This window comes from Myotis myotis, unplaced genomic scaffold, assembly GCF_014108235.1.
Source record: "Myotis myotis isolate mMyoMyo1 unplaced genomic scaffold, mMyoMyo1.p scaffold_m19_p_2, whole genome shotgun sequence".
Classification (NCBI taxonomy): domain Eukaryota; kingdom Metazoa; phylum Chordata; class Mammalia; order Chiroptera; family Vespertilionidae; genus Myotis; species Myotis myotis.
The window spans coordinates 160,709,557-160,736,538 of NW_023416324.1; the positions used below are offsets into that span (position 1 = coordinate 160,709,557).

Below are 26,982 nucleotides of genomic sequence, written 5' to 3' on the forward strand. Positions count from 1 at the left end.
CCAACCAATCTCCCACCTTCTCCTCCTCCCAACAGCCCCCACCCAGATCTGCCTCCATTGGGGCTGGCCAGCCAGACTCCACCCATGCACAAATTTGTGCACTGGGTCTGTGGTATATTTATAATATTGTTAATACAGCATAGTGCAGGTTGAGGGCAAGACTGTTTTCCAACCTTGGGATGACTGCTGAAGGAGGTTTGGGAGATGTGCTGTAGAGGCTGGGTGTCTAATGAGCATATGGGGCTTAGCAATATCAATGACTTAGAGCAGTGCTTCCCAACCTTTCTTTGGCCGTGCCCCACCTAAGCATCTCTAAAATCCTGATGCCCCCCCTGTGACATGTAATTCTTATTATTCAAAAAGTGAACTCCTATTCATGTGGAGGAAGCCTAAAAGGCCATTAACTTGGTCTAAACAAGCTTCCAAAGAACATGGCATCCATGAAAGAGAAAAACAAAAGGACAGTTGAAGTTCTGAGGAAGAAATCATTAATTGTTAAAAAATAATAATAATATGAAGTGATATAAAACATAGCAAATAAAGTTTCAAAACATATAATAGAGAACTGGTGTCAGAAATCTGTTGACATTGACTAAGACTGATCTCTGGGCCATTTGCATTACAGTGATTTAAGTTCATGTCTTGTCTTGGTGTTAAACTGTGAGCTCCTTGAGGGCAGAATCCAGATATGATTTATTTTTATGTGCTCAGAAGCCAGCATAGCTCCTGCCTAGGGTTTCCAAGTATAGGGGTGGAGTGGGGGATAAAAATATTGTTTATCAAAATTAACCAGTGTCCTGTATTTTACCTGGCAATCCTATCCCTGGCATATAGCTTACCTCAGTAAATATTGGTGAGTGAGTGAATGAATGAATCATACCAACAAATGGAGAATTAAACTGGTAAAAACATGGATTGACCATGTAAAATATACTCATCTAAATTATGCCTAACAATCTTACAACAGCAAAACTGTCTCTGGTTAACATTCTTTTTTGAAAGCCTGACAGTGTTGGTTTTGATTTGAGATGCATTTTCTATCCATGCTTCCTCAACCCCTGTTACTTAGTATCCATGTGGGAAGAATACTAATCTTCTGTTAATGTGTTTTGTACCAATAATTTTATGTCTTAATTCCACACACTTCAGATTTCATGTTGGCCTAATTGTTTATTAGTGTGTACCAGTAGTACAAGAAAATGGTCATCGGCTGGTGTGTGGGTTTCAGCTATTCTGAAGCACAACCATCTCCAAAATTGTGCTTTTACTCCAGCCGAACCCTTGGGTTTTGAGTAAAGTCAACCACCTTGATTAAACCATCAGGACCAATTCTGTTTGGAAAAAAATATATATCTGAGGTTAGTCCATTTAACAATTCCTCTTAAGAAAGATTACATAAACTCTCCCAATGAATTCTGCTGTGGCTCCCACCCTCATCACCCTCTCTCTCTCTCAACCCTTGACTGTTTTCCCCTCCTCCTCCACTCCTACCCACTGGAGACACCTGAACGGGAGCTGGCATCATCTGGAGGACTTATAAGACACAGATGCCTGGGCCCCGCCTCCGAATTACGGATTGGGGCGGTTCAGGATGTAGCCTGGGAAACTGCATTTCTAACAGGTTCTCAGGTGCTGCTGTGCTGCTGGTCTTGGCAACACTCCATCTCTGTCCTATGCCATTCTTCCCTTTCCCGTGCCCCTTCTCTTTTAGGTCCTTATCTCTTGTTCTTCACAATCTATCTCTGTTCCCAGATCGGTATAGTGCAGTAACCTCAGTATGCCTTGCCCTACTAGGTTTGTTTTCCTCGTATTCTTTCCCCTCCTGTTGGTAAAAGCTTACTTACACTTCCTGTTCAATGTAGTTCAGCATTCGGCTGACGTGTGATGCAGAGATCTCGCCGTCCACTTCAGCAATATATGTGTAGAGAAACTGGAAGGTGCTGAAAGGGATCCGGGCAGGTCCAGAATCATGGTCACATGATAAAACTTCACATGCTATCTGGAGAGTTTTGGAAATGGTCTATAAAGCCATAAGATTAAATAAGGAGAGAGTCAGTATTCCAGAATAGATTCCTCAGATCAGTTTAGATACAAGAAAGAAAAACAAAAATTTTGCTCTTATAAAAAGAAGTGGGAATGATATAATATTCTGGCAAGTTTGAATTTTTTACACTCAAATGCTATTTAATTCAATCAAAAAATCTTGGTGTACTGGGTATCTTTATTTTTTTAGAGAGAGATAGAAACATCAATGATGAGAGAGAATCATTGATTGGCTGTCTCCTGCACGCCCCCCAATGGGGATCAAGCCACCCGGGCATGTACCCTGACTAAGAATCAACCATGACCTCCTGGCTCATAGGTCGACACTCAGCCACTGAGCCATCAGGCGTGGGTATCTTTTTTTATTTTCCTTTTCTTTCTTTGTTGGAGGGATACTCTCAAGGAATTAAAGTTTATAAACTGCTGAATATTTAAAAAATATTATCTTAATTCTTTAAAATATTTATTTTAATCAGAACTTTATTCAAGAATTTGATTTGCAATCTACAAAATTAAAATGATTTATTATTATTATTATTCTCCAAGCTTCTCTCCAAGGGGATGAGGTCATTATCAGAGAGATACTTTGAGCAAATGCCACAGGAAGAGAGGAGAACGGGGTGGAAGAGGAATGCCCCAGGGAGATAAGAGTCCCAGATCAGGAAAAGTGACACTGGACATCACAATAAAACTAGCTCTTCTACTAAAACACGTGGATCCATATAATCAGAACCACCCAGCACTTTATATGACATAACACTAACCTGGTAATTGCTGGGAAAAATTAGTAGATGATGAATGCCAGACATTTTAATGGAAGGGTTGAAACTTAAACATTAAAGGATCATGTTCAGAACTGAGGTTTTACTTTTTAAATTTATTTATTTTTTTAATATATAACTTTTATTGATTTCAGAGAGGGAAGGAGGGAGAGAGATAGAAACATCAATGATGAGAGAGAATCATTGATTGGCAGCCTCCTACATGCCCCCTACTGGGGATCAAGCCCACAACCCCGGGCATGTGCCCTTCACCAGAATCGAACCCAGGACCCTTAAGTCCGCAGGCTAATGCTCTATCCACTGAGCCACACCAACTATGGCTTACTTTGTCTTTAAGGACACCTACCCTTTGAATAAATTTCACAAGCAAGAGAGTTGTGCAATGATGGGATAAAGGAAAGAAATGATTCAAAGAAAGGATTGCTTAGCTCTGAGTTAGCAAAGACAGGTCAGCATGTTTATCTTGGTGGTTTACTAAAACAGATGATGTGTAGAGTCTTCTTACATACTCTCCTACGGATCAGGGAAAAGTTAATCACAAGTAGTGAAACTGGGTGAAAGCAGCAGCAGCTGCTATAACTCTCCAAATGGTTGGCCAGCATTGTTCTTCATTGTTCTGCAGCCTCTGTTTGCTGTTCTACTGCCTTCCTCTCCCTGAGTTATTATGAGTGTCTAGATGGTGTTTCTTTAACTGCGGTATGTGTTACCGAGGGATGTAAGTTTGTCTGTCGGGAGGTATATGAAGATGCTGAATAAACTTGGCCCATCTTCCTAGAGTGACAGTTTTGCCTGATGCCAGGTAATGTAAACATTATTTGCATTAATTAATTATACTTGATTATTAAATTTTTTTACATTTTACAAACATGGCCATTTTATGAAATAAAATTTTCAACATATATTTAAAATATATGTTTTAAAATGATATACTGCATGATGTAAAAGAAATCTTATGTTTCCAGCAAGCCACTTTCATTTCTTCCCTGCCCTTGGGAGTCCTCTTCTAGAAATTGCTGTGAAGCACTGAGTGAGGCCAGGCATCAACACAAAGGCGATTGGGAGGCCAGGCATGCAAGGAAGCTGGGTGAGAGGCTGCCAGTGAGAATGGAGAGCATGCATGTAGGTGAGGTCAGCATGATAATGGTTTTGGGTAGATTTGCAGGCATGTATGCACTGAACTTCATAATTTCCATCCATAGCTCATTCTCTCTGCTTCTTAAGAAAAAAAAGAAAAGAAAAAAAACAAAAAAACAAACAAGCAAACAAACAAAAACCACCCTACTCCCGTGCTGCCTTTGTCCTGGTGTTCTCTTCCTATAGTCTCATCCAAATTGAGGTGTTGTTATGAGGTGAATTGTGTCTACCCAAAGTTCATATGTTAAAGCCCCAACTCATATTTGGAGACAGGGTCTTTAAAGAGATAATTAAGTTAAAATGAAGTTATTAGAGTGGCCCTAATTCCATAGATCTTATGTCCATATAAGAGGAGGAGGGAAGGGAGGAGGGAGGGAGGGAGGGGGAGAGAGAGAGAGAGAGAGAGAGAGAGAGAGAGAGAGAGAGAGAGAGAGAAAGAGAAAATACATGCATGCACACAGGAACAACCACATGCAGAAAGAGGGAGACATTGGCTATTTACAAGCCAAATGAGACTGTTGATCTCAGATTTCCAGCCTCTAGAACTGAGAGAACATAAATTTCTGTGGTCTAAGCCACCAGCCTGTGGTTCTTTGCTATGGCAGCTCCAGCAAACGACTATAGATGTTTTCTACCCCCAAATCTTTTACTGGTCATTCAAAGAACCTTCAAATTCTACTGCCCTCATAAGATTTTAAAAATTTTAATATATGGATGAATAGAGAAAGAGCTCTCTGGACTGGAGCTTTTTGGTAAACTTAAATAAATTTAAGTCAACAGCAATCTGCATTCTGATGCACAGATCGTTTTGGTCAGATGGGGATCCACTTCATAGAGATAGCCTTTCAGCCTCTTATGAGCCTCATTTTCAAATTTAGAGGTGAAAGTCTCAGAAAGTGAATTATTTGCTAACAAAATATGTCATTCCTTCCAGGAGCACAATTGCACAACCTCTTCTTTTATAAAATTGGTCTCAGTGGAATAGGAGGTGTAGGCTATTCTAGGAGAAGGGGGTGCTGAAAGGGAAGAGGAATACAGGTCTTCATGTAGCATTTTCAATCATGTGTGTGTAGACTCAGAGAGCTCACGACTGAAGTTCCTGCTACCTAAAATCACTGCCATTAGACTTTTCTATAAGGAGGAAACTGGATTTTCTAAGTGTCACAGAGATCATGGCTGGCTGGCAAGTTGGCAAAGAAAGGAGGGATTTCTGGGCTTGCCTCTGAGGGTAAATGGATTAACTAGAATGCAAGCCCTCCTCTAGCTGGGGACACCCTGACCACTCCCACACTTATGTTCCTAGCAATAGTCTAACACAGCGGTTCTCAACCTGTGGGTCAAGACCCCTTTGGGGGTCGAATGACCCTTTCACAGGGGCCGCCTAAGACCATCGGAAAACATATATATAATTACATATTGTTTTTGTGATTAATCACTATGCTTTAATTATGTTCAATTTGTAACAATGAAATTGGGGGTCACCACAACCTGAGGAACTGTATTAAAGGGCCGCGGCATTAGGAAGGTTGAGAACCGCTGGTCTAACATGAAACAAATGGGTATAACAGTATTGGTTCCTGGATTCACACAGTGCCCTTTGCTTATGGACTAGACCTTCAGGCTGACCTCTGGATGTCCTTTGACATAGAAATGATGAGGGGGCAAAGTCTGCTACCCTAGGACCTCCCAGAATTGGAGAGTCTCCAGAGTGAGGCCTGAGTGTGTCTCAGAGGAAGCAGGGAAGAGGGAATGGAGATGTAAGGATCTCATGGAACATCTAACCTAACGTCAGCACTTGGCAGGGAGGTAGAAAGATACAATTTACTTTATGCTTTCCCCTCCCCAGTTTGGGAGGCAGCCATATCAAAGTCAACCTAGTGGCTGCACCGTGAGCTGAGCCCAGGGAGGGTCGGAATTTGGCTTTCCAGGGTCACTCTTGGTTACTGTGAGGCATGTGGCCAAGGAGAGGACACAGACATCTCACGAGGTGGAGAGGGGCTGTGAAACAGACCAGCAAAGTCAGAGAGCAGGTGAGGGCAATCCGGAAGAGACTCCAGGAGGCCCTGAGCACCAGCGAGAATGGAGATGAGCCAGCGGGGACTGCTGTGCAGTGAGAGAGGTGGACCAAAGACTTACATTGCAGACAGCGAGCGACCACAAAGATGAGTATTCCAGGCAGATCAGAGGTGCCAGAGGGGACCAAGGGTTGTGGGAAGCCTTTCAGCTGGGTGTTCTAAAGTCCTAGAGTTGCCCCTTTCCTAATATACTCAACTGCTATTTTTTTTTTTTTTTTTTTACAGTCAATTGATTATTTAATACTTTTTCCCCAATTACTGTTGACATCCCATATTATATTAATTCAGGTGTACAGCATAGTGGTTAGACATTTATATAACTTATGGAGTGATGCCCCTGATAAGTCTAGTACCCCTGACACCATTCATAGTTATTACAATGTTATTGACTATGTCCCCTCTGCTGTGCTTTGTTTACATCCCCGGGACTATTTAGTAACTGCCAATTCACTGTCATCTTAAAGGGAGGAGCAGTGAGGAGAAGCCCGAGGGACTGGGCAATTCATCTGAAAGCTGTTGCAGTTATTGCATCAGACGAAAATTCCAGAATTGGATTGATTCTACTTATTTTCTTACTTCACCCTTTGTGGGTGGTGAAAATCAGGCAAGTTGGAATTACCTAAAATAATTCCTCCCACCCCCGAATATCTCTGAATGTGCTATGAATAAATTCGTGGCCCTGTGAGACTTTGATAGAACTGTCAATTTTTGTATGTTCCCACTGTGATTTCCCCCAATCCTCGGGGCTGTTTCCACAGCAGTGTGATGATGCTGAGTGGCAACTCCCCTGCCCAGCTCACCTGCCCCTGCTGCATTTCCTCGGCTCCCTGGAAGAGAGTATTTACTCATTATATAATGTTGCCATAAAGAAAAACCAAGACAAAACACAGATGGCCCCTCCTCTCCTCCTCTCAAAGAAATGGTTAGGAGGAAAGTTGCAAGGGAAATCCTTAGGAAAAGTTGGGCTACAATATTTCTGGTACTTTTCCCCAGAAACAAAAACGTCACATATGCATTTCAAGCATATTGGAGAAGAAAGGGTAAAATCGTGCTTAGATACTGAATGATTCCAAGTACCTTTCATACCATTTGGTTTTGGTGGAGACAACACTTCTCTCATTAACTTTTAAAAAAATATATATTTTACTGATTTTTTTACAGAGAGGAAGGAGGAGGGATAGAGAATTAGAAACATCAATGGGAGAGAAGCATCCATCAGCTGCCTCCTGCACACCCCCTGCTGGTGATGTGCCCGCAACCAAGGTACATGCCCTTGACCGGAATCGAACCTGGGACCCTTGAGTCCACAGGCTGACACTCTATCCACTGAGCCAAACCGGTTTGGGCTCTCTCATTAACTTTTAAACTTGTATGTATTTCAGAGATTTTAAAAAACCATGTTTCTGATTAATCTTCATTTAAGTTAAAACAGTGTTTAACAAGAGTGAGTCACGTATAAGATGATACCTAAAGCTTTTAAATACATACATACATATATATATATATATTTAATTAAATATATATATATATATATATATATATATATATATATATGAACTGGTTGCAGTATCTTCTTCTTTAAAACAGGAAAATGGCTTTTCCAATTGTAAACCAAGTGAAATTTGGAGAAGGCATACATTTGTATGAGCATATTGCACCCATGATGATATCATGACTATAAGTATAGACACAGCCTCATTTTTCCTTTCCTGCTCTCTTATTTCTGATTTTTTATCCAATGATGCTTATCAAATAGTTTTATATAAAGTTGCACCTCTTTTTAAAAGTCTCTCATGTATATCTTCTAGGTGACTGGAACCCAAGTGTAAGCAAACCTGATTCTACAGCTGGGTCTTGGTTATCTCTAGGAATATGAATGGAGGGAGTAAAGTGGTGATGGAAATAAATCCAAGTGCAAGGATTGGAATTCATAAATAATCCAAAAGCCACATTTTAGTCAACCTCTCCCAAGAGACTGGTGACAATTTTCCTCCCTTTTTCCTCCTAACTCCTGCTTCTGGCTGATGAGCCAGCAAGTGACTAGTTCGGACAGGCGAGGGGGTGGACAAGAGCAGGCATGCTCATCACCAGACTGTGTGCACAGATGTACTGCCTATTCAGACCCAAAAAGAGAGGCTTTCCCTTAAGGACAAAAAAAAGCATTAAAGCTAACTTACAACACCAAGAGAGCTGCAAGCAAGGGCTAAAAACTTCAGCCACTCAATCTCCTCCGTGAAGCGGCCCACATTCATCACACTATTAAACAGCTCTGTTGGGAGACTCAGCACCTTCCACATTTGGGCCAGCTCTTCGACATGGACAATCAGTCTGCCACCAACCTGCAGGGTAGGAGACAGACGCAAGACAGAGCATGAGGGACAGGATGAGAGCATGCCCTGAGAAATACCTAGCCAGCAAAGGCTCTGTGTCTTCCCAGCACCCGGTAAAAGATGGGGGTGTCAGGGCATAAAAGGGACTCTGATTGGCAGTTATCCTTGCAAGGGTAGAGAAATATTCAGCCAATGATGAACCTGCTAAGGTAAATTCAATCATTTTAACTTCAAATGTCAGACTTATGAGAAAAATGTACTTTTATATTATATTTTAATTTTTTCTGATGCTCTTATCATCTGCTATTTCATCCCTAGGTTGTCCCTCGAAGGCAGATGGGGCAGCTGAAATGAAACCAAGGGACAGAAGACTGTTTGAGACTCAAATTCGTGGTGAAACTGGAACTAGGTGGAAAGTCTCTTGCTGCTAGACTTCATTCAGTTCTTTGCACCAGACTTCACGTGCACCCTTCCCCTCTCCTAGGAATAACATCGGGGTCGTGTCTAGATGCTTCGTGTTGCTTGGTCCCAGTTCCCCCAGATCTCTGCCATGCCCACTGCACAAGGCACTGGGTGGTTAAGAGGAAAAAGGGAAAATGGCCAGTGTTGGCCAACAATGCGATAAGGGTACAGACGCTCCAGTGAAGTGTCACTACGCCTTCGCAGGCGCATGCTAAGCTAAGTCAGTCCCGAGTCACCCCGAACGGCTCTGTCCTGGATCCTACAGCAGGGTCTAAGGTGCTAACCCATACTGCCTCATCCATTCACCAGACAGCTCCCAGGGTAATGCGGCAGAGAGGAGAGCCAGGGCTATCCTAGAAGTTAGTCTGTGGCCACACCTGGGACACCCGGGAACTACAATATGCCCCTCCCCAACCTGCGATGGTCCTCATCTTAGAATCTTGATCAGTAAAGGAAACGCTATCAATGGGGTGTGGACCTGCACTTTCTGGAGAGAAGGGATTAGCACTGCACGGAGCCCCGGGACATCCCGCCAGCTTCAGGGAAACCTGGGATGACCCCACTGACAACTCAGCTTACTGCCCATTTCAACATCATTCCTGTTTCCCTCGGGGAAGAGTTACTTTCAGTGCACGGTTTAGTGAACTTCAGGATGCTGCTGAGGGACCAGCTGACCTGGCAGGGGGACAGTGGGCTTCTATCCAAACCTGCCCAGCCTCGACATTGTCCCCACGCCTCCGCTGGATGCTGCAGTGTGGCCCTTACCCTCGCATGCAGGATCTTCAACAGCTCAGGTGTAAGCTCTGCCCAGTTAGACGAAGGGACTGGCTCAGACCGCTCTCTCACTGAAGGAATCTCTCCGCGGCACATAGCCCCAAAATAACTACAAGAAAAATGTTTTTTTCATTGACAGCACATATGCAGGAAATTCTTGCTTGTGATGAATTAGATCTGTATTTTGTCTTGGAAATATTTTGTGGAGTTTTGTGCTCTAAAATGCTGCAGATTTGTAAGCCACATAAAACCATGTGCTAAGAGCTTTCCAATGTCTGAACAGAGAGTGTGCTCATAGGTCATGCTCTCCTTTTTCCCTGCAGTGAACTGCAGACTGACTCTTCATGGATAGCTAAAAAGTTTATAGCACACAGTACAGTACGGGAGCAGGCAGGCTATCACAGTGGAGTGTTTTCTTACATAAATGTCAGGGACGATACCAAGGAATGTCCTTTTTCTTGCTATAAAACAGCAGCACAAGAATAAAATGGGATTCTAAACCGTTGTATAGTATAAAACAATGTCTGCCTGTGATGCCTAAGAGAAATTAGTTTTCTGACACGTAGAGGTCTACAGAACACGTAGAATGGAGAACTAAACAGGCCTCGTTTCTAGCAAAGCAACCTCATTTCTGTCTCTTTTTATGAGCGCCACTGGCTTATTTTCCTCCCATTTATAAAAGCGTCGTGGTGGCCCAACCCAAGAGCATGGGTGCATTGGCTCAGCGCCTCTGGAAGGCTCCTCTTAGATTCCGTTGTGTGCCTTCTCCAGGTGTCCACCTGCTCCCACCACCTGCTCAATTCACCCACTCAACCTCACCTCCCTTCCCCAACCCACCAGCTCCACGCGGCAGCTACTAGCTAGCTAGTAGGAGGCCCTGGCACAGTGAAAATAGCCGGAAAATGGCCTGGGAGGTCTGGTTAGCTCCCCGCTCCTGCCTCAAGTCCCAGTTCCCCCGTTTCAAGGAGGCACTTGGTCTAAAAAGCAACTTCAAAGCCGAGAGGCTTTCTGTGTTAAGCTGCTTCAGGCCGGGCCGCCAGCCATGGCTGTGTAAGCTCCTTCCCTTGAGCAGCCCCTGGGGCACCTGCCTGACAAAGGGCACCTGCGTTTGAGGCACGTTTTCAGCCAGGCCAGGTGCTCTCCGGCCCTTATCACTGTTTTACCTAATTTCTCCAGAATGTGATGTGTCCTGTGTGGATAAGTCAGTTCAAAGGAGCACGAAAGAGAATGACACTGTCCCCAATGACAAAATGCAAAAGGTCACTGGTTGGGGCGAGAGTTTTAACAGCAACGGAGGAAGCTGTCTTGTGAAAGGAGTGGACCGCCTTGGACTAGTCCCACGCTATCCACCGCGGGGGCTGATGGCAGCCCTACCCTAGGTGCACTGCTGCCACCTAGTGGTGAGGCCGGGGAGCGAGGCCCTGGCTTACACCTGCTTAGCCGGCCAAGCTCCCACATGCTCCATTCCACCCCCCCCACCCCCCCTCCCCCGCGCAGGGGTTGGGGTGCAGAGTCAGGGTAGAGTGTATGTATGCTGATGTGATGTGATAATCTAACATGTTCATTGCCCCAGAACACTTTGCCTGTTGCCCTAACTCCCTATTGTTCAGTCTGGTTCGCTGAAGGGCATCTTATCTTCAGACCCAGTTTGATGGATTTATGTGTGGAGTTTAAAGCACCAAAGCAATGTAAGAGCTGGACATCACATAGATTACACTAACCCAGTGGTCGGCAAACTCATTAGTCAACAGAGCCAAATATCAACAGTACAACGATTGAAATTTCTTTTGAGAGCCAAATTTTTTAAACTTAAACTATATAGGTAGGTACATTGTTATTAACTTAATTAGGGTACTCCTAAGCTGGCCTTTGCTAAAAACGTCCTCAGTCTGACTGAGGTACGTTCGCTGAGGGCGACCCCTTCCAACTCTCCCGTCCACACTCGTCTTGTATACTTGTTTCATCTATCTCCTTTCGTTCATCCTCTCTATGTCCAAACCATCTCAACATACCTTTCTCAATCCTCGACACTACATCTTCTTTCACTCCACAACGTTCCCTAAAATTAACTTAATAAACTTAAAGTTTTAAGTCAACTTCGCACTGTATGTGGGCGCCCGCACGTGGTATTTTGTGGAAGAGCCACACTCAAGGGGCCAAGGAGCCGCACGTGGCTCACAAGCCGCGGTTTGCCGACCACTGCGCTAACCAGTACCAACTCCCAGGCTGCAGCCATGACAACCGCCTCACAGTTTTCCAAGACCCTCCCTCCTCCACGCCCCCACCCCCCTAGCTCCACCTCCAATGGGAATGGGTGGCGGAAGGTGAGAAAGGAGCACCTACTCCGCAGCCCACTGGATGAGATCTGGTGGCTGGGTCCGGATCGCAGCTTTGGTAAATTGCTTCAGCAATTCCGGCAGCTCCGGGGGAATGCATATTTGCTTATCCGTCTGAGGCATTGATTGGTTGACCTATTGGCAGACAAAAATAAATAAATAAAATGGTCATCTCTGAATCACAAAATGACAGGAATCCTGGACAGGAGGGCACCCAGCCTGTTGGACATGTTTAATACTGGGGAGTTCACCACCCACAAGACATACTAGTACATTCTATAGTTACACAACTCCGAGACGAGAACGTGGTTGACTAACCCTACTATTTGTTGTTGTAAATAATTCTGCCCTTTAACATAAAAACACACAGAATACTTACTCATTTAAAAAGTAAAGATCAACAAGGAGTAAACAAAATAATGACACCCCAAAATATTGGATATCTCCTTCCAGAATTTATTCAATGTAAATAGTATATATTTATATAAATAAAAATGGTGTCATGCAAAACAACTTATTTACTCCACAGCATTTCATGAACATCTTTCATATCATGCAACTCTTATTGGCCAAGTAAGAGTGTAGCAAAATTTACTGTGTAGATCCTCTATTATTTGACATTAAGTTATTTCCAAATAAAAATAATCATTAAGCAGGCATTTGATGAACATCTGTCTTTACATCTGTATGTACTTATCTATCCTAATTGTAAAAAAAGAAAAGAAAAAGAAAAACATGTACATTTCACTCAAAAAGTTCCAAGACAAATTGAAACAAAATATGAAAAATCCATACATGGTATAAAGCTCTATGCACAAACAACAGTTTCAACGATTTTGTTTGCTTTTTAGTAGAGAAAGAGTCTAGGGATTCTGAAAAGCCCCTCCTCAAAAAACCCCTAGATGTTAGACACATCCCAGCAAACTGTACCTTTCAAATTACCTTGTTATGTTGCAGGAAAGCAGGAGAAATTAAGTGCCAAGTAAAGTGAATAAAGCAGAAATCAGAATGACAAATGACAAAACTAGGGGCAAGTGTAGATGCCAGAAACGTGAAACTTTCAGACAAATGGCCAAGTAAGTTGGAAATAGACCAGGTCTTGGGCCTACGTAATGTAAACAGCTGAACTGAAGGACTCTCTTATCACTGATCCCCTCCCCACCCTGAGACCCTCCAAGGTTCACACACCCTTAGCGTGAAAGGGTGGGATTGAAAGTGTCTGCTTACTGTCAGGGGAAGTGACATAGAAATATGTTTCCATTGTTGCTTTTTGTTGGTGGCAAGATAGTCTTCCATGAGTTTGTAGCCACAAACTAGGTCTAAGTTTTGAATTTATCCCATCTACCAGCCTGGTTGGAAAATCCCAAGACAGAAAACTAAAATGGTCTTAGGTTGGTGGTACTTCATTCTATTTTACTTTATGTTCCTTTTTCTGGAGGCAGCAGAGTATAAAGATATTTTAGACTTTGTAAAATGTCAAGTATGCAAGCATGCAGAGTAAAATTTCAAGGGCAATTACTAAAAATGTAGTATCACCACCAAATTAGTAAAGAAGAGATAGGAATTAAAAACAACAACAAAACAACTTGATCAATAGAAAAGAAGAAAGGAGACAGAAAAGCATAGACAAAAATGGATAAATAACGTGACAGAAAAGAATCCATATACTAGTATATCAGTAATTATGATAAAAAGAAACAGTGATAAATGTCCCAGTTAAAATACAGAAATTATCAGAGTGGATTTTTTTTTTAAAAATCCTCACCTGAAGATATTTTCCTATTGATTTTCAGAGAGTGGAAGAGAGAGGGAAAGACAGAGAGAAATATCGATGTGAGAGAAACACATTGGTTGCTTACTGCATGCACAGGGGACCAGGGGAGGAGCCTGCAACCAAGGTACGTGCCCTTGACCAGAATCTAACCTGGGACCCTTCTGTCCACAGGCTGATGCTCTCTATCCACTGAGCCAAAGGGCTAGGTCTATCAGAGTGGATTTTTAGTAACTTCAACTATAGGCACATATGAAATGACATAAGGATACAGGAAGACTGAAGATAAAAGGACTGAAGACAAAAGGATATATGATTAAATAGGCAAATAATAACCAAAAGAAAGTTGATGTTGGCATGTTAATACCAGACAAAAGAAACTTTAAGGCAAAAGGCATTCTTAGGAATAAAGAGGGCCACTACATAGTGATAGAAGCTTCATTGATTGGAAAGATAGCAGAGATCTCCATGAGCATGCTGCAGACATCACCGTGGCTGACTCTCACGATGCTGGCTGGAAAGGCGATATATTGCTTAGGTTACATACATACGTCATAATATTACAATAAAGAACAACAAGTAATAAACCCAGATTCAGAATGGCTGTTATCCTGTGTCAGGGAAGGAGAGGGATGTCATCAGGAAGATGAACTAGGGGTCCCGACACTATTAGCAATGTTCTATATTTTAAGCTCAATGGTGGCTGCCTAGATGTTCGTTTCATTATTTTTATGCCTCTTTTTACATGATGCATTGGATTTTGTGTTGTGAAATATTTCATAATTTAAAAGGTTACTAATACGAGTTGATTGTCTCTGATAACTTTTCAATCCATTTTATCTGCCAAAGGGCACACCCTTATTTTGTTCATATTGTCTGCATATACTGTGGAACCTCGGTTCTTAAACTTAATTCATTCCTGAAGGCTGTTCAAGAAATAATTTGTTTGAAAACCTTATTTTCTCCAACTAAGAAAGTATATATGCTTTCATCATCATTATTATCATCATTATCATCATCATCACTTCTAATAAAACATAATTGATTTTGTTCATTTTAAAAGTTGTGCCTTGGTTTATATTTGTGTTTATTCTTAACTTTTGATGTAAAATATCCAAAATCTGATTCTTAATGGATTTCATAATTATATTACTTATAGAAATAATGTTTCCTTCTAAAAACAAAAAAATAATGGAAAATACTTTAAGTGGTTTAATAAAGGGGACTTAGGCCTTTAATATCTTATGGAAAACATTTTTCAAAATGTTTTAACTATACTTGAGTATAAATAATATTTATATTTTGTGGAAAAGCTAGCATTTCAATTATTAAATTGAATTATAATATTTCCAAAGTTCCCCCTTATCAAATGCTTACTTTTTCAAAAATTTAATGATTTAAAATAGCTTAAGGAAATGAACCTTATTTCCTTGAATATTGGTTTGTTGTAGTCAAAAAGGCCTATGTTTCCTTAAGTATTTTAATATGGTATTTATTTTCCCACCATAAAGTATAATTTAAATCTGAATATTAATAATTTTTAACTATTGAATTATTGTTGAATACTTTTTAGAGATTCACAAGACATATACAGAAATTAAAAAAATAAAGTTAAGTCATTTATTAGGCAATATAGTGAAGATTATTTCAAATTTGGATTTGTTTGCCTTGATAATTTTTTTGTCTGCCTAAATATTTTATTTTCGTTGAAAAAGTATCACATGAAAAAAAAATGATGCCAGGGAAATTATGCCAGAGCCTTAATAAAAAATATCTATGTTCTACAGAGTCTCTTAAGATAGTAATTCTTAAAATTTTTGGCATCAGCACCCCTTTACATTCCTAAGTTATTGAGGGCCCTAAAACCTTTTGTTAATGTGAATTATATCTATCAATATTTATCATTTTAGAAATTTAAAAATATTTAAAATAAGAGGAAATTCTTTACTTGTTAATATAATTTTATGAAAAATACAATAGTATCCAGAAACAAAGCTCCTTATGAGAACTGAGACATTGTTTTCACAAATCTTTAATGTCTGGCTTAGTAGAAGGCAGATAGATTCTCATATCTGCTTTGCATTCTATCTGATATGATATCACACATCATGTAGCTTTTGGGAAACTCCATTGTACATTCTCAAGAAAAAAGAGAGTGAGAAAGACATATAATATCTTAGCATTATTACAAAAATAGTTTTAACTTAATAGATTCCTACCCTCCCAAAGTCTCAAGGAACCAAGAAGTCCCTGAAACTACACTTTGGAAACCACTGTTTTATGAAACTGTTACAACAGTATATACAACTACAACAATAGTTTACATCAGATTGGGCTTGGCTTCAAGAAGCTAATTAAAAAGTCACATAATTAAGAACTAAAGCCAATTAGAAAACTATGGTCCATTTACACAATGGAATACTACGCTGCTATAAAAAAGAAGGAATTCTTACCATTTGCAGCAGCATGGATAGAACTGGAGAGCATTACGCTAAGTGAAATAAGCCAGGCAGTGAAAGAAAAATACCACATGATATCACTCATTTATGGATAATAAAGAACATTATAACATGATGAACAAAAAGATAGATGCAGAGGCAGAGAAGCATCGAACAGACTGTCAAATTATAGCGCGGAGGCTGGGGAGTGATGGGGGGGTGGGGAGAGAGCAGCTGAAGGACTTATATGCATGCATATAAGCATAACAAATGGACACAAGACACTGGAGAGGTGGGGTAAGGGCATGTGTCGGGGAGTAGGGGAGGCTGGGGGAAGGTCAATGGGGATAAAAAGGAGACATACGTACTACTATTTGTAATACTTTAAACAATGATTAAAAAAAAAACACTAAAGCCAAAATGACTCTTACAGTTATAGAATCAGCATTTACCAACCTCCCTGGGAAATTAGCACGTTTGGGACCAAGTGAAGTAAAGGAAATATAAGTGCCACTCTAGAATGATACTATTAGAAGATGCATTGATGACACTCTCTACACGACTAATCAATCACAGCATTTCCTTGCAGAGAAGTGAACCCGCAGATGTCAGTAACAGTGTGCAGGTTAACAGCACTAGTTAGAATCCTTAGAAAGGGATGCTTAGAAGACTATGTTTTGCCAAAAATAGTTTTGCTAATAATAGCATTTGGCCAAAAATTACCAAAATAAACTGCTCAGGATGAAGTATTTGGAGTACTTTATGTAATTTAAAACAAAATTTTCTGGATTAATACAACGGTTTCTTTGCTGATGGGAAAGCTGTGATGGCAGGAAGGTGGGAATGTTTTTACTTGATATCTGTTCTCCATGTTCTGAACACCTAGGAGGCAACTGAGACATTGTTTAGCTCACATAGAGTTCTCGTCTCTATGTTCGCCTGTAGATGTAAATTCCACATTAGAGGATGTTACTAGTACAATCCAGGCTGCTATTGGTTCTGTCGATATGTTTTCAGCTTTATGTGAAGAAACAGTCTGATGTTTCCTACCAAGGTACTAGCAAAATAGAAGGTTTTCTGGAGGTTAGGAGCTAAGAGAGGAATTGGGGGGGGGGGGGGTAGTCAATGATCCTTATTGCAGAGTTGGTGAGGAGAATTTATTGTTTTCAGAAAATTGGCTCACTTGACATTTTTGAGCACAGGACTGAATTTAATCAAAATTGCAAGGAATGTGTGAAAATATAATAAAGTATACCAACAATGCTCATGAATTCAGAGGAATGTGAGGTTAGAATTACTTCAATGGGGAGTTTAACTGACATTCTAACTTCAATTCTAAACAAGTCTAATAGCAAAACATCTGTTTAAGTGTCACATTATTTGGAAATACATGATACGAAAAAATTTAAGTACACTAGAATCCATTCACATTATCACAAGAATTTCAGTGAAAGAAGAAATCACATTTTCCCAATTCTGGTTAATAGAAAGAAAGGAGCCCTAACCGGTTTGGCTCAGTGGATAGAGCATCAGCCTGTGGACTCAAGGGTCCCCAGTTCGATTCTGGTCAAGGGCATGTACCTTGGTTGCAGGCTCATCCCCAACCTGGGGAGTCTGCAGGAAGCAGCTGATCGATGTGTCTCTCTCATCGATGTTTCTAACTCTCTATCCCTCTCCCTTCCTCTCTGTAAAAAAATCAATAAAATTTTTTTAAAAAAATAGTAAGAAAGGAGTTTCTGCCAATTGGAGAAAAATTAATACCCTTCTATCATTTGCAAAGATCCATCTGTGAGGCCACCTTTCTCACTGATGATGACTAAAAGAATAGAAGACAACAGCATTAAAATGTTTGGTTTTCAGCTTCATGTGAAGAAACTGCATATAGTCATCTCAACATAAAACAGTATAAAGCAAACTCATGATAAGAAAGCAAGTTTGCCCTAACCGGTTTGCTCAGTGGATAGAGCGTCGGCCTGCGGACTGGGGGGTCCCGGGTTCGGTTCCGGCCAGGGGCATGTGCCTTGGTTGCGGGCATATCCCTGGTCGGGGGTGTGCAGGGGGCAGCTGATCGATGTTTCTCTCTCATCGATGTTTCTGGCTCTCTATCCCTCTCCCTTCCTCTTTGTAAAAAAACAATAAAATATATTAAAAAAAAAAAGAAAGAAGGAAAGCAAGCTTGATCTCTCCTTTAAAAAATTTCAGGGGGAGATTTATTTAAACTTAATGTGTAGTATCTGCACTCTTACTCTATATTTTACTTTTTATTATAATCCTATATAGTAAAAGGCTAATATACATATAGACAGAACAGCGGAACAACTGGAACAACCAAACAACCAGTGGGTATGATGTGTGCTGACCACCAAGGGGCGTGCGTGGAACATGGCGGGCATCAGCCACAGTGGAGTGGTGGAGCAGGTGAGTGGGGGTGCCAGACCAAGGCGGTGTGTCAATCACTGCCATGGAGCAAGCCTCTGGTGGTCACTGAAAATTCTTTGCTCCCGCGCACCATGGTCCTGCCCGGTGCTTGTATCTGCTGCCAGCGTCAGCCGTGCTCGCACCCGCTGCTGGCACCAGAGCCGCCACTTGCACCCACTGCCAGTGCCCGGTGCCAGCTCCGATCGCTCAGTGCCGGTGCCATCAGTGGGTGTGAGCAGCAACTGCAAGCCCCAATCACCCCTCAGGGCTTCTCCACCTCCCCCTGCTCCTGAGGGACGATTGGGGCCAAAGCTGCCACTTGCACCTGCTGCTGGCAACGGCCCCTCTTGCACCCACAGCCGGCGTCGGAGCCACTGTTTGCACCCACTGCCAGTGCCCAGCACTGGTCCCAGTTGCTCAGTGGCATTAGTGGGTGCAAGCAGCAGCTGCCAACCCTGATCCTGAGGGGCGATCAGGACAGCAGCAACCACTCACACCCGCTGCTAGCGCCAGCCCCAATCACTTGATGGTGGTGGGAGTGGGGCTGCCAGCAGACAGGGGAACAGAGGCCACGGTGGGAGGGGCCGGGTGGGGGTGCGGAGGATGGGCCGAGACCCGCCCCTGTGCCTATCACAGCCTCACAGCCCACAGTTCCTTTCAAGGTGCACGAATCTGTGCACTCAGCCCCTAGTCCTATATAATAAAAGGCTAATATGCAAATCAACCAAATGGCCGAATGAACAGTTGGTATGATGCACACTGACCACCAGGGGGCAGGTGCTCAATGCAGGAGCTGCCCCTTGGTGGTTAGTGCGCTCCCATAGCCAGAAACCAGGCTCATGGCTGGCGAGCGCAGCGGAGGTGGCGGGAGCCTCTCCCGCCTCCGTAGCAGCACTAAGGATGTCCTACTGCCACTGGGAGTGGGCCTAAGCCATCAGTTGGACATCCTCCAAGGGCTCCCTGACTGCAAGAGAATGCAGGCCAGGCTGAGGGACCCCTCTCCCCGAGTGCAGAAGTTTCATGCACCAGGCCTCTAGTTATATAATAAATATATATATTGACTTTTTTCATAAGCACCATATACACCACTAATACCCTATAGTTTACTCTGGTGTGCTTTACAAATATCTTCTCTGTGCACCATGACATGAAAAAGTTGGGGGATGTTTTGCTGTTACAGTGCAGTGCCAAGTACTTCTGTTGAAAAACAGTTTTGTTTCAACCTTTTAAGATTGTGTGTTATAGAAGAGATTCTTGTGGTTATTGAAATCAATTTCCAGTAAAATCTGAGATTTATATAATTTGAAAGGAATATTCATTAGAAAGTGAACTATAAAAAAACGGTTGTTAAGTGAACAATTAACTTCTAATTTAAATTACTCAACTAAGATATTGATTAGAAGCCAGGAAGAAAGTTTGAGACAAATTAGCAAAGCAGGTGAACTTCTTTCTGATTACAGAGAAATTTTGATTGCAGAGTTCATAGAATGCCACACAGGCCAAAGACACCTGGTACTTTCTAAAGGAAATGGAAGCCAAGAGAAAGAAGTAAGAACATCTAGCTAAGAGAGAAATAACATGAAGCTAAACACTAACTCTCTTACTAAGGCAGCATGATAAAGCATTGTATTAGTTTATAAATAGGAGCTGGGATTTCTTCAGGAGAATTGATGTTGCTTGCTGGGATTGGTGGGGCGGGGGGGCGTCTTTAAAATTTCTGATACCTATAAAACACCAAAGCATAAACAAATTTTAAGATGGTCATGATTCTAAGATTGAGATAAACTGAGAGAGTTTGAAAGAATCAGAAAAGCAGGCTATATTGAGTGAGGCTTCACTTAAATGGCAATCATATTTGGATGCAGGTTATTCTTTAGACCTCATTCTATTTTTTAATTTATAAAACAGTAACATAATAGTAATATTTACAGTATCATCCAGTGTAACAAACTCCAACCTTACATCACCTCTACTCTCCAGCTCCTCCACTCCTGCTTTGTAGGGATCTCTGCCATTCCCCAACAACACAATTCTATTTCTTTAAATTTTACTGTTTAATCCTTGCCCGAGGATATATTTTTATTGATTTTAGAGAGAGGGAGGAAGGGAGAGAGAAACATCGATGTGAAGGGACTTAATTTGGCTTACAATATAGTTCAATATCTTCAATTTACAAATGAGAGAACTGATGTACAAATAATTGAGGTGTTTGGTGCAAGCTACCAGCTATGTTCGAGCTGAATCAAGAACCCAGGCCTACCTCATTGCTCTTTCCACACTATGACATGCTGCCCCTCTCTGAACAAAGCAATGACACATCTTCATTTCTTCTCTTCTCAAAACGAGGCTCTGACTTTCCAGCTCTCCATAATTTGTCTTATTCATATTCTCTTGCCTCTCCAAGTTTATTTCACAGAAGTCTGGATGTTTTTCTATCCTGAGCCAATCCATGATCCAGAAAACCCAACATTTGGATGCCAACAACAAAATTGCTAAGAGCAGTCCTACCTGACCTTGTTTCTTTCTTTCATATCTTTTTTTTTTTTTTGAGTATAGCTTTCGGCTCTGTTATTAGCAAATTTCCCCAAATTGCTTTTATATCATGCTAGTACCATCTCTTGGAAGTTATGAGTTCCACATTTATTATTTAACAAGTGAACCTCTTTCGATTTATCTTAACTTTGGCATGCTTGTATTTCAATGATTTCCTCATGTTCGCATCATGGTCCACAAGTCCCAGGCTACCATTTATAGTCTGCCGTGTTAACTGTGTTCCCTACAGCTGTGTAGCCTGTCCTTTGGCTTGGAAATCTGGTACACAAATCTGGGGTCACCATGACCTTGTCTTTCCTAAGTATATGAAAGTCTTCATTTTTCAGAGTGAAGTGTCAGAATACTCCCACATCATTTTCTCCCATTTACTTCTGATTTCGTTATAGCATGTCTAATGATCCAGGGACTCGAAGTATAAAAGGGCTCTGAGGGGGGAATGCACCATAGTTTTCAATATAAGATCAGGGCTATGTTTTTGTCCTATTTCTATTACCATTCCTGATGATGCTCAACATTGACTTGTCTTTTTCCAATAGACCCTGTAGGGAGGATTCCAGCCGTGGGCAAACTACAGCCCTCGGGCCGAATCCGGCCCGTTTGAAATGAATAAAACTAAAAAAAAAAAAAGACCGTATCCTTTTATGTAATGATGTTTACTTTGAATTTATATTAGTTCACACAAACACTCCATCCATGCTTTTGTTCCGGCCCTCCGGTCCAGTTTAAGAACCCATTGTGACCCTCGAGTCAAAAAGTTTGCCCACCACTGGATTAGGCTCTAGTTGAGAAGCACTCTTTTTTTATTTTTTTATTTTTTTATTTTTTTTTATTTTTTTTATTTTTAATTAAATCTTTATTATTCAGATTATTACATTTGTTCCTCTTTTTTTTCCCCCCATAACTCCCCTCCTCCCAGCTCCCGCCCCACCCTCCGCCCTCACTCCCCACCCACTGTCCTCTTTCATAGGTGCACGATTTTGGTCCAGTCTCTTCCCGCATCTCCCACACCCCTTTCCCCCCCAAGAATAGTCAGTCCATTCCCTTTCTATGTCCCTGATTCTATTATGATCACCAGATTATTTATTCACTTGATTCTTAGATTCACTTGTTGATAGATGCGTATTTGTTGTTCATAATTTGTATCTTTCCCTTTTTTTTCTTCTTCCTCTTCTTAAAGGATACCTTTCAGCATTTCATATAATACTGGTTTGGTGGTGATGAACTCCTTTAGCTTTTCCTTATCTGTGAAGCTCTTTATCTGACCTTCCGTTCTGAATGATAGCTTTGCTGGATAAAGTAATCTTGGTTGTAGGTTCTTGGTATTCATCACTTTGAATATTTCTTGCCATTCCCTTCTGGCCTGCAAAGTTTCTGTTGAGAAATCAGCTGACAGTCGTATGGGTATTCCCTTGTAGGTAACTGGGTTTCTTTCTCTTGCTGCTTTTAAGATTCTCTCTTTGTCTTTTGCTCTTGGCATTTTAATTATGATGTGTCTTGGTGTGGTCCTCTTTGGATTCCTTTTGTTTGGGGTTCTCTGCGCTTCCTGGACCTGTAGGTCTATTTCTTTCACCAGGTGGGGGAAGTTTTCTGTCATTATTTCTTTAAATAGGTTTTCAATATCATGCTCTCTCTCATCCTCTGGCACCCCTATAATTCTGATGTTGGTGCGCTTGAAGCTGTCCCAGAGGCTCCTTACACTATCTTCATATTTTCGGATTCTTTTTTCATTTTGCTTTTCCAGTTGGGTGTTTTTTGCTTCTTTGCATTTCGAATCTTTGACTTGATTCTTGCTCTCCTCTGGTCTGCTGTTGGGAGTCTGTATAATATTCTTTATTTCAGTCAGTGTATGCTTAATTTCTAGTTGGTTCTTTATCACAACATCGAGGGTCTCATTAGATTTCTTGAGGATCTCACTACATTTATCGGCGGCTTCTAGACAGTTCTTAAGAGACCTTAAAAGTGTGGTTCTGAACTCAATATCCTCCATTGACAGTTTTGTCCTGTTTCTTTGTCTCCGCATTTTTTATGCTTTCTTGGTGCACCCCCTAGTGGTCTTTGTCCGCAGTCTTGTTGCCTTTAAGCCTTGATTGATGTCGGCAATACCGGGGTGATTTGACCTCCAGGCTAACTGGCTATGAGAGTCTGCTGTGTCAGTAGTGGGAGGGCTTCTGTGCTGGATCTCTAGGGCGGTGCTAATCTAGCGTTTGCCTGAGGCTATCCGGCAAATGGCGCTGCGCAGGGCTTGGGCGGGGCGGGTCCCCGGGGATCTACAGGGCGGGCGGAACAAGCCGTTATGGCGACTCTCAGTTCCTTCCCCAGGGGCTCTGCCTCTCAGAGCCCCAGCAATGGCTGCAACCCTCGGAGAGAAAGCTGCCTTCGAGTTCCGACCGAAACCAGACAGTCCCGTTTCTCCCGTTTGAGTCTCGGTCCCCAGAGACTCGCCCGGATCTGGAGCTCAGAGTCTGAAACTCCCTCCCGATTGAAAACAACAACCGCGCCCTCCGCAGCCAGCCCGCTCCGCGCGCGCACTCCGCACCTGAGTATTTCACTTCAGCACTGCGCCTCCTCTGAGTCTGGGTATGATATTCTCTTTCCTCCTAGTTGTAGAATTTCCACTCAGCCAGCCTTCCCGTGGTTCTGGGTGATGTACGTTCTGTCCTTTAGTTATATCTCTGAAGTGGTTGTTTGAGGCAGCGATCTCTGGCGTTAACCTATGCCGCCATCTTTCGAGAAGCACTCTTGACTATAAGGCAGGACTTGGACTCATTATAGATCCTGGGCAAATATTAATCTAACAAAACTCATGTGTGAAGAATAGTGCTGAATACTGGGATATAGAAATTCACGAGTCACACATCCTGCCCTCAGAGAGCTCATAGGCTACTGGAAGAGCCTGATGGGAAAATCAATGACTAAAACAGGGTATGATAAATGTCAACAAGTCTGCACTAGATATTGGTGACTAGAAACTTCTAGATGAGGAATTTAACCCCTCTGAAGGTAGGAGAAGGAAGTTGAAAAATACTTCCCAAAGGGTTATGATATTTGAACAGAGACTTGGGGAAGCCTGGTTTGTCCATTGCTGTATCTCCAGCCCTCAGAACAGTGCCAGGTACAGAGCAGCTACTTAATAAGCATCTTCTTACTGGTGAGAGCAAGGAGGGAGTTCTTTGTGGCTATGACCACTTATACAAAGGTGTGGAGGTGTAAGAGAACATGGTGAATTCAGGGAACTATGAGTAAATGTGGTGGGCTAGAGTGGACAAAGGGAGAGTGGTTGGGCCTAAGGCTGAATATAAGTTCTTAGGAGGTTGTCTCTCTCTCTCTCTCTCTCTCTTTCTCTCTTTTTTTTTTTTTTTTTTGAGTAATCCATCTCAAGGATTGTGGTTGCTTGTTGCATCTCTGTATGCTTTAGATCTCTTTATGTCTTACCAATCTCCCATTACTCCAGTGGTTATCAGCCTTCCTAATGCCGCGACCCTTTAATACAGTTCCTCCTGTTGTGGTGACCCCAACCATAAAATTATTTTCGTTGCTGCTTCATAACTGTAATTTTGCTACTGTTATGAATCGTAATGTAAATATCTGATATGCAGGATGTATTTCCATTGTTATAAATTGAACATAATTAAAGCATAGTGATTAATCACAAAAACAATATGTAATTACATATGTGTTTTCTGATGGTCTTAGGTGACCCCTGTGAAAGGGTCGTTCGACCCCCAAAGTGGTCGTGACCCACAGGTTGGCAACCCACAAGTTGAGAACCGCTGCATTACTCCAATCCTATTATAGTTAAAAATTCTTCATATTGCACTTCATTTGTTAGACTTGTTATATGATTTCTTTCTTTTCACTGGACTCTGAAATATGCGTTGATTGACAGCTATGTAGATGGGCTAAAGGGAGTGGACTGAAGCTTCAGGCAGGGAATCTGGTTAGGATAATATGGCAGCACTTTTGGCAACAACTCTTGAGCATCATTGCCTTGAAAATCAGATACAATGGGAAGGGATAGGAGAGACCGGAGCTACGGGATTTGGTAACCACTGAGGGAGGAGGATGAGGAGAGAGAATCATTTAGGATGACTCCCCACTTTTCAGTTTTGGGTGACTGGGTAGATGGTGGCATCACAGTAGAAATGGAGCACACTGAAGGAGGGGCAGGTCAGATTCTTTCATGCTGCCATATACTCTCAGTTCTATGTGCTTTTGAGCCACAGAGACTTAGAATCATAGGCTCCTTAGGTTGGAGAGGCCCCAAAGCCCAACCTTTATGCCTTTGGGTAATATGGATCGTTTGTTCACATCAGATCAAAGAAGTGGAGAAAGGCCCATTTCACCTTACCATTCCATGATTGTGATGTTTTCGTAATGTTCTTTTCCATTCTTAAAGCTGTCAGTATGGTAGGCCCTCCTCAATGATCCATTCTAGTCTGCTTACCCCCAGTTCTTTAAAATTAAACAGATTTCCCTTTTTAAAAACTCATATCCTTCCCAATGTGGAATTGTGGCCAACACATACATTCTCAGTGCTGAAGAAAATAGGTCTTATTCTATATGGAATATAGATGGTTCTGGAATCTCTCATTTTGTTTTATTGGTGTGGACTAAACAGGGCTTCAGTTATATAAATGAGGTCTCCAGTTACATGAATGACAGGCTCCAGACACCACAACCCCAGAGGTGGTTTCTATGAACAGCTCTTGGAACCCAAGACCAGGCAAAACTTGTTTGAGTTTGGAATGGGAGATGGTGGGTTTTGGACACATGGTTACCTTTGCTTGGAATGTACTCCCCACCTTTCCACCTCCCTGAGCTGTTAGTTTCAATATATCTTCTCAGAGCATCACTTAACTACCCAACTCGCATTGCCAGCACTTGGCGCTAATTTTACAATATTTGCATGATTATTTGATTAACACCTGTCTCTCCCAATGGACTGTAATAAGAGCAGGAACGATCAGTTTCTGTTCACTATAGAATTCCCACTACCTAGCCTGGTGACTGGAATACAGTCAGTGCTCAATAAATATTAGGAAAATGAATCAGTGATAGCTGTTTATAAAGTGCTAGTCAAGCTCATTGGTCCTCATGACTACCCCTCCCTAGGTATTCTTATATCCATGTTACAGAAGAAAAATAAGAGGTTTGGTTAGTCAGTAGGATCGGGGGCTCTGATCCCAGATTATGTTGTGTTTCCAAATCACTATCCTCTGTGTAAGAAATCATAAAAATCATAAAATAGTAGTTCTTGGTACAGAAACATAGATACACGATGGACAGAGGGCAATAATCAACCATGGTCATATTCTCTTAAAGATCATAGTCCCTTCCTCTTGCTCTGTAGACAGAATTCAGGCGGGCCCATGGGCAAGACTCTTCCCACAGACCCACTCAGCCGTTGGGGAGCTCGCCGCGGCCCGCTCCCCCCACTTCCCTTTCGGGGTTGCTACCTGAGGTTCGCTCCCAAACAAGCTGTCAGGCACCAGGCTGGGAGTGTGGGGAGAGATTCAGGGCCTGGCACCCTTGGAGAGGGAAAGCAGCAGATCTTGGGTGGGGAAGGACCGTTCGGGGCCTCGGCTTGGAGAGAAAGGAAAGGTGGAGCAAGACCGGGCTTTGTTAGCGAGCAGCCTTCGCCTGGCAACCCTGACGCCGGTTACGCTGCCTTGGCAACCGCGGCGGAGGGGGTGGGGGGCGGGGCGCTACGTCACAGACATCCGCCCCGCCCACCCGCCTGGCTCCGCCCCCCTGGGCCCAACCTCCTGCAATGCAAAGTCGGGGCTCCCAAAGTCCTGCCAGGATGGGGTTGGGAGACTGAAAACAGCATTGGGGTGTGTGTGTGTGTGTGTGTGTGTGTGTGTGT

At 42.3% G+C, this 26,982-nt stretch overlaps 1 protein-coding gene across 1 annotated transcript; it reads right to left on the minus strand.

Annotated features, from left to right (window-relative positions):
* Positions 1-1,174: 1,174 nt before the first annotated feature.
* On the minus strand, positions 1,175-26,693 carry ROPN1 (rhophilin associated tail protein 1). The gene is made up of 6 exons (XM_036352612.1): positions 26,573-26,693; positions 11,944-12,071; positions 9,592-9,709; positions 8,212-8,373; positions 1,845-2,020; positions 1,175-1,331 (listed from the first exon to the last, which is right to left on the minus strand). Exons 2-6 carry the CDS (start codon positions 12,057-12,059, stop codon positions 1,265-1,267), a joined length of 639 nt encoding a protein of 212 aa, XP_036208505.1. The 5' UTR covers positions 12,060-12,071; positions 26,573-26,693; the 3' UTR covers positions 1,175-1,264.
* Between the last annotated feature and the right edge of the window lie 289 nt (positions 26,694-26,982).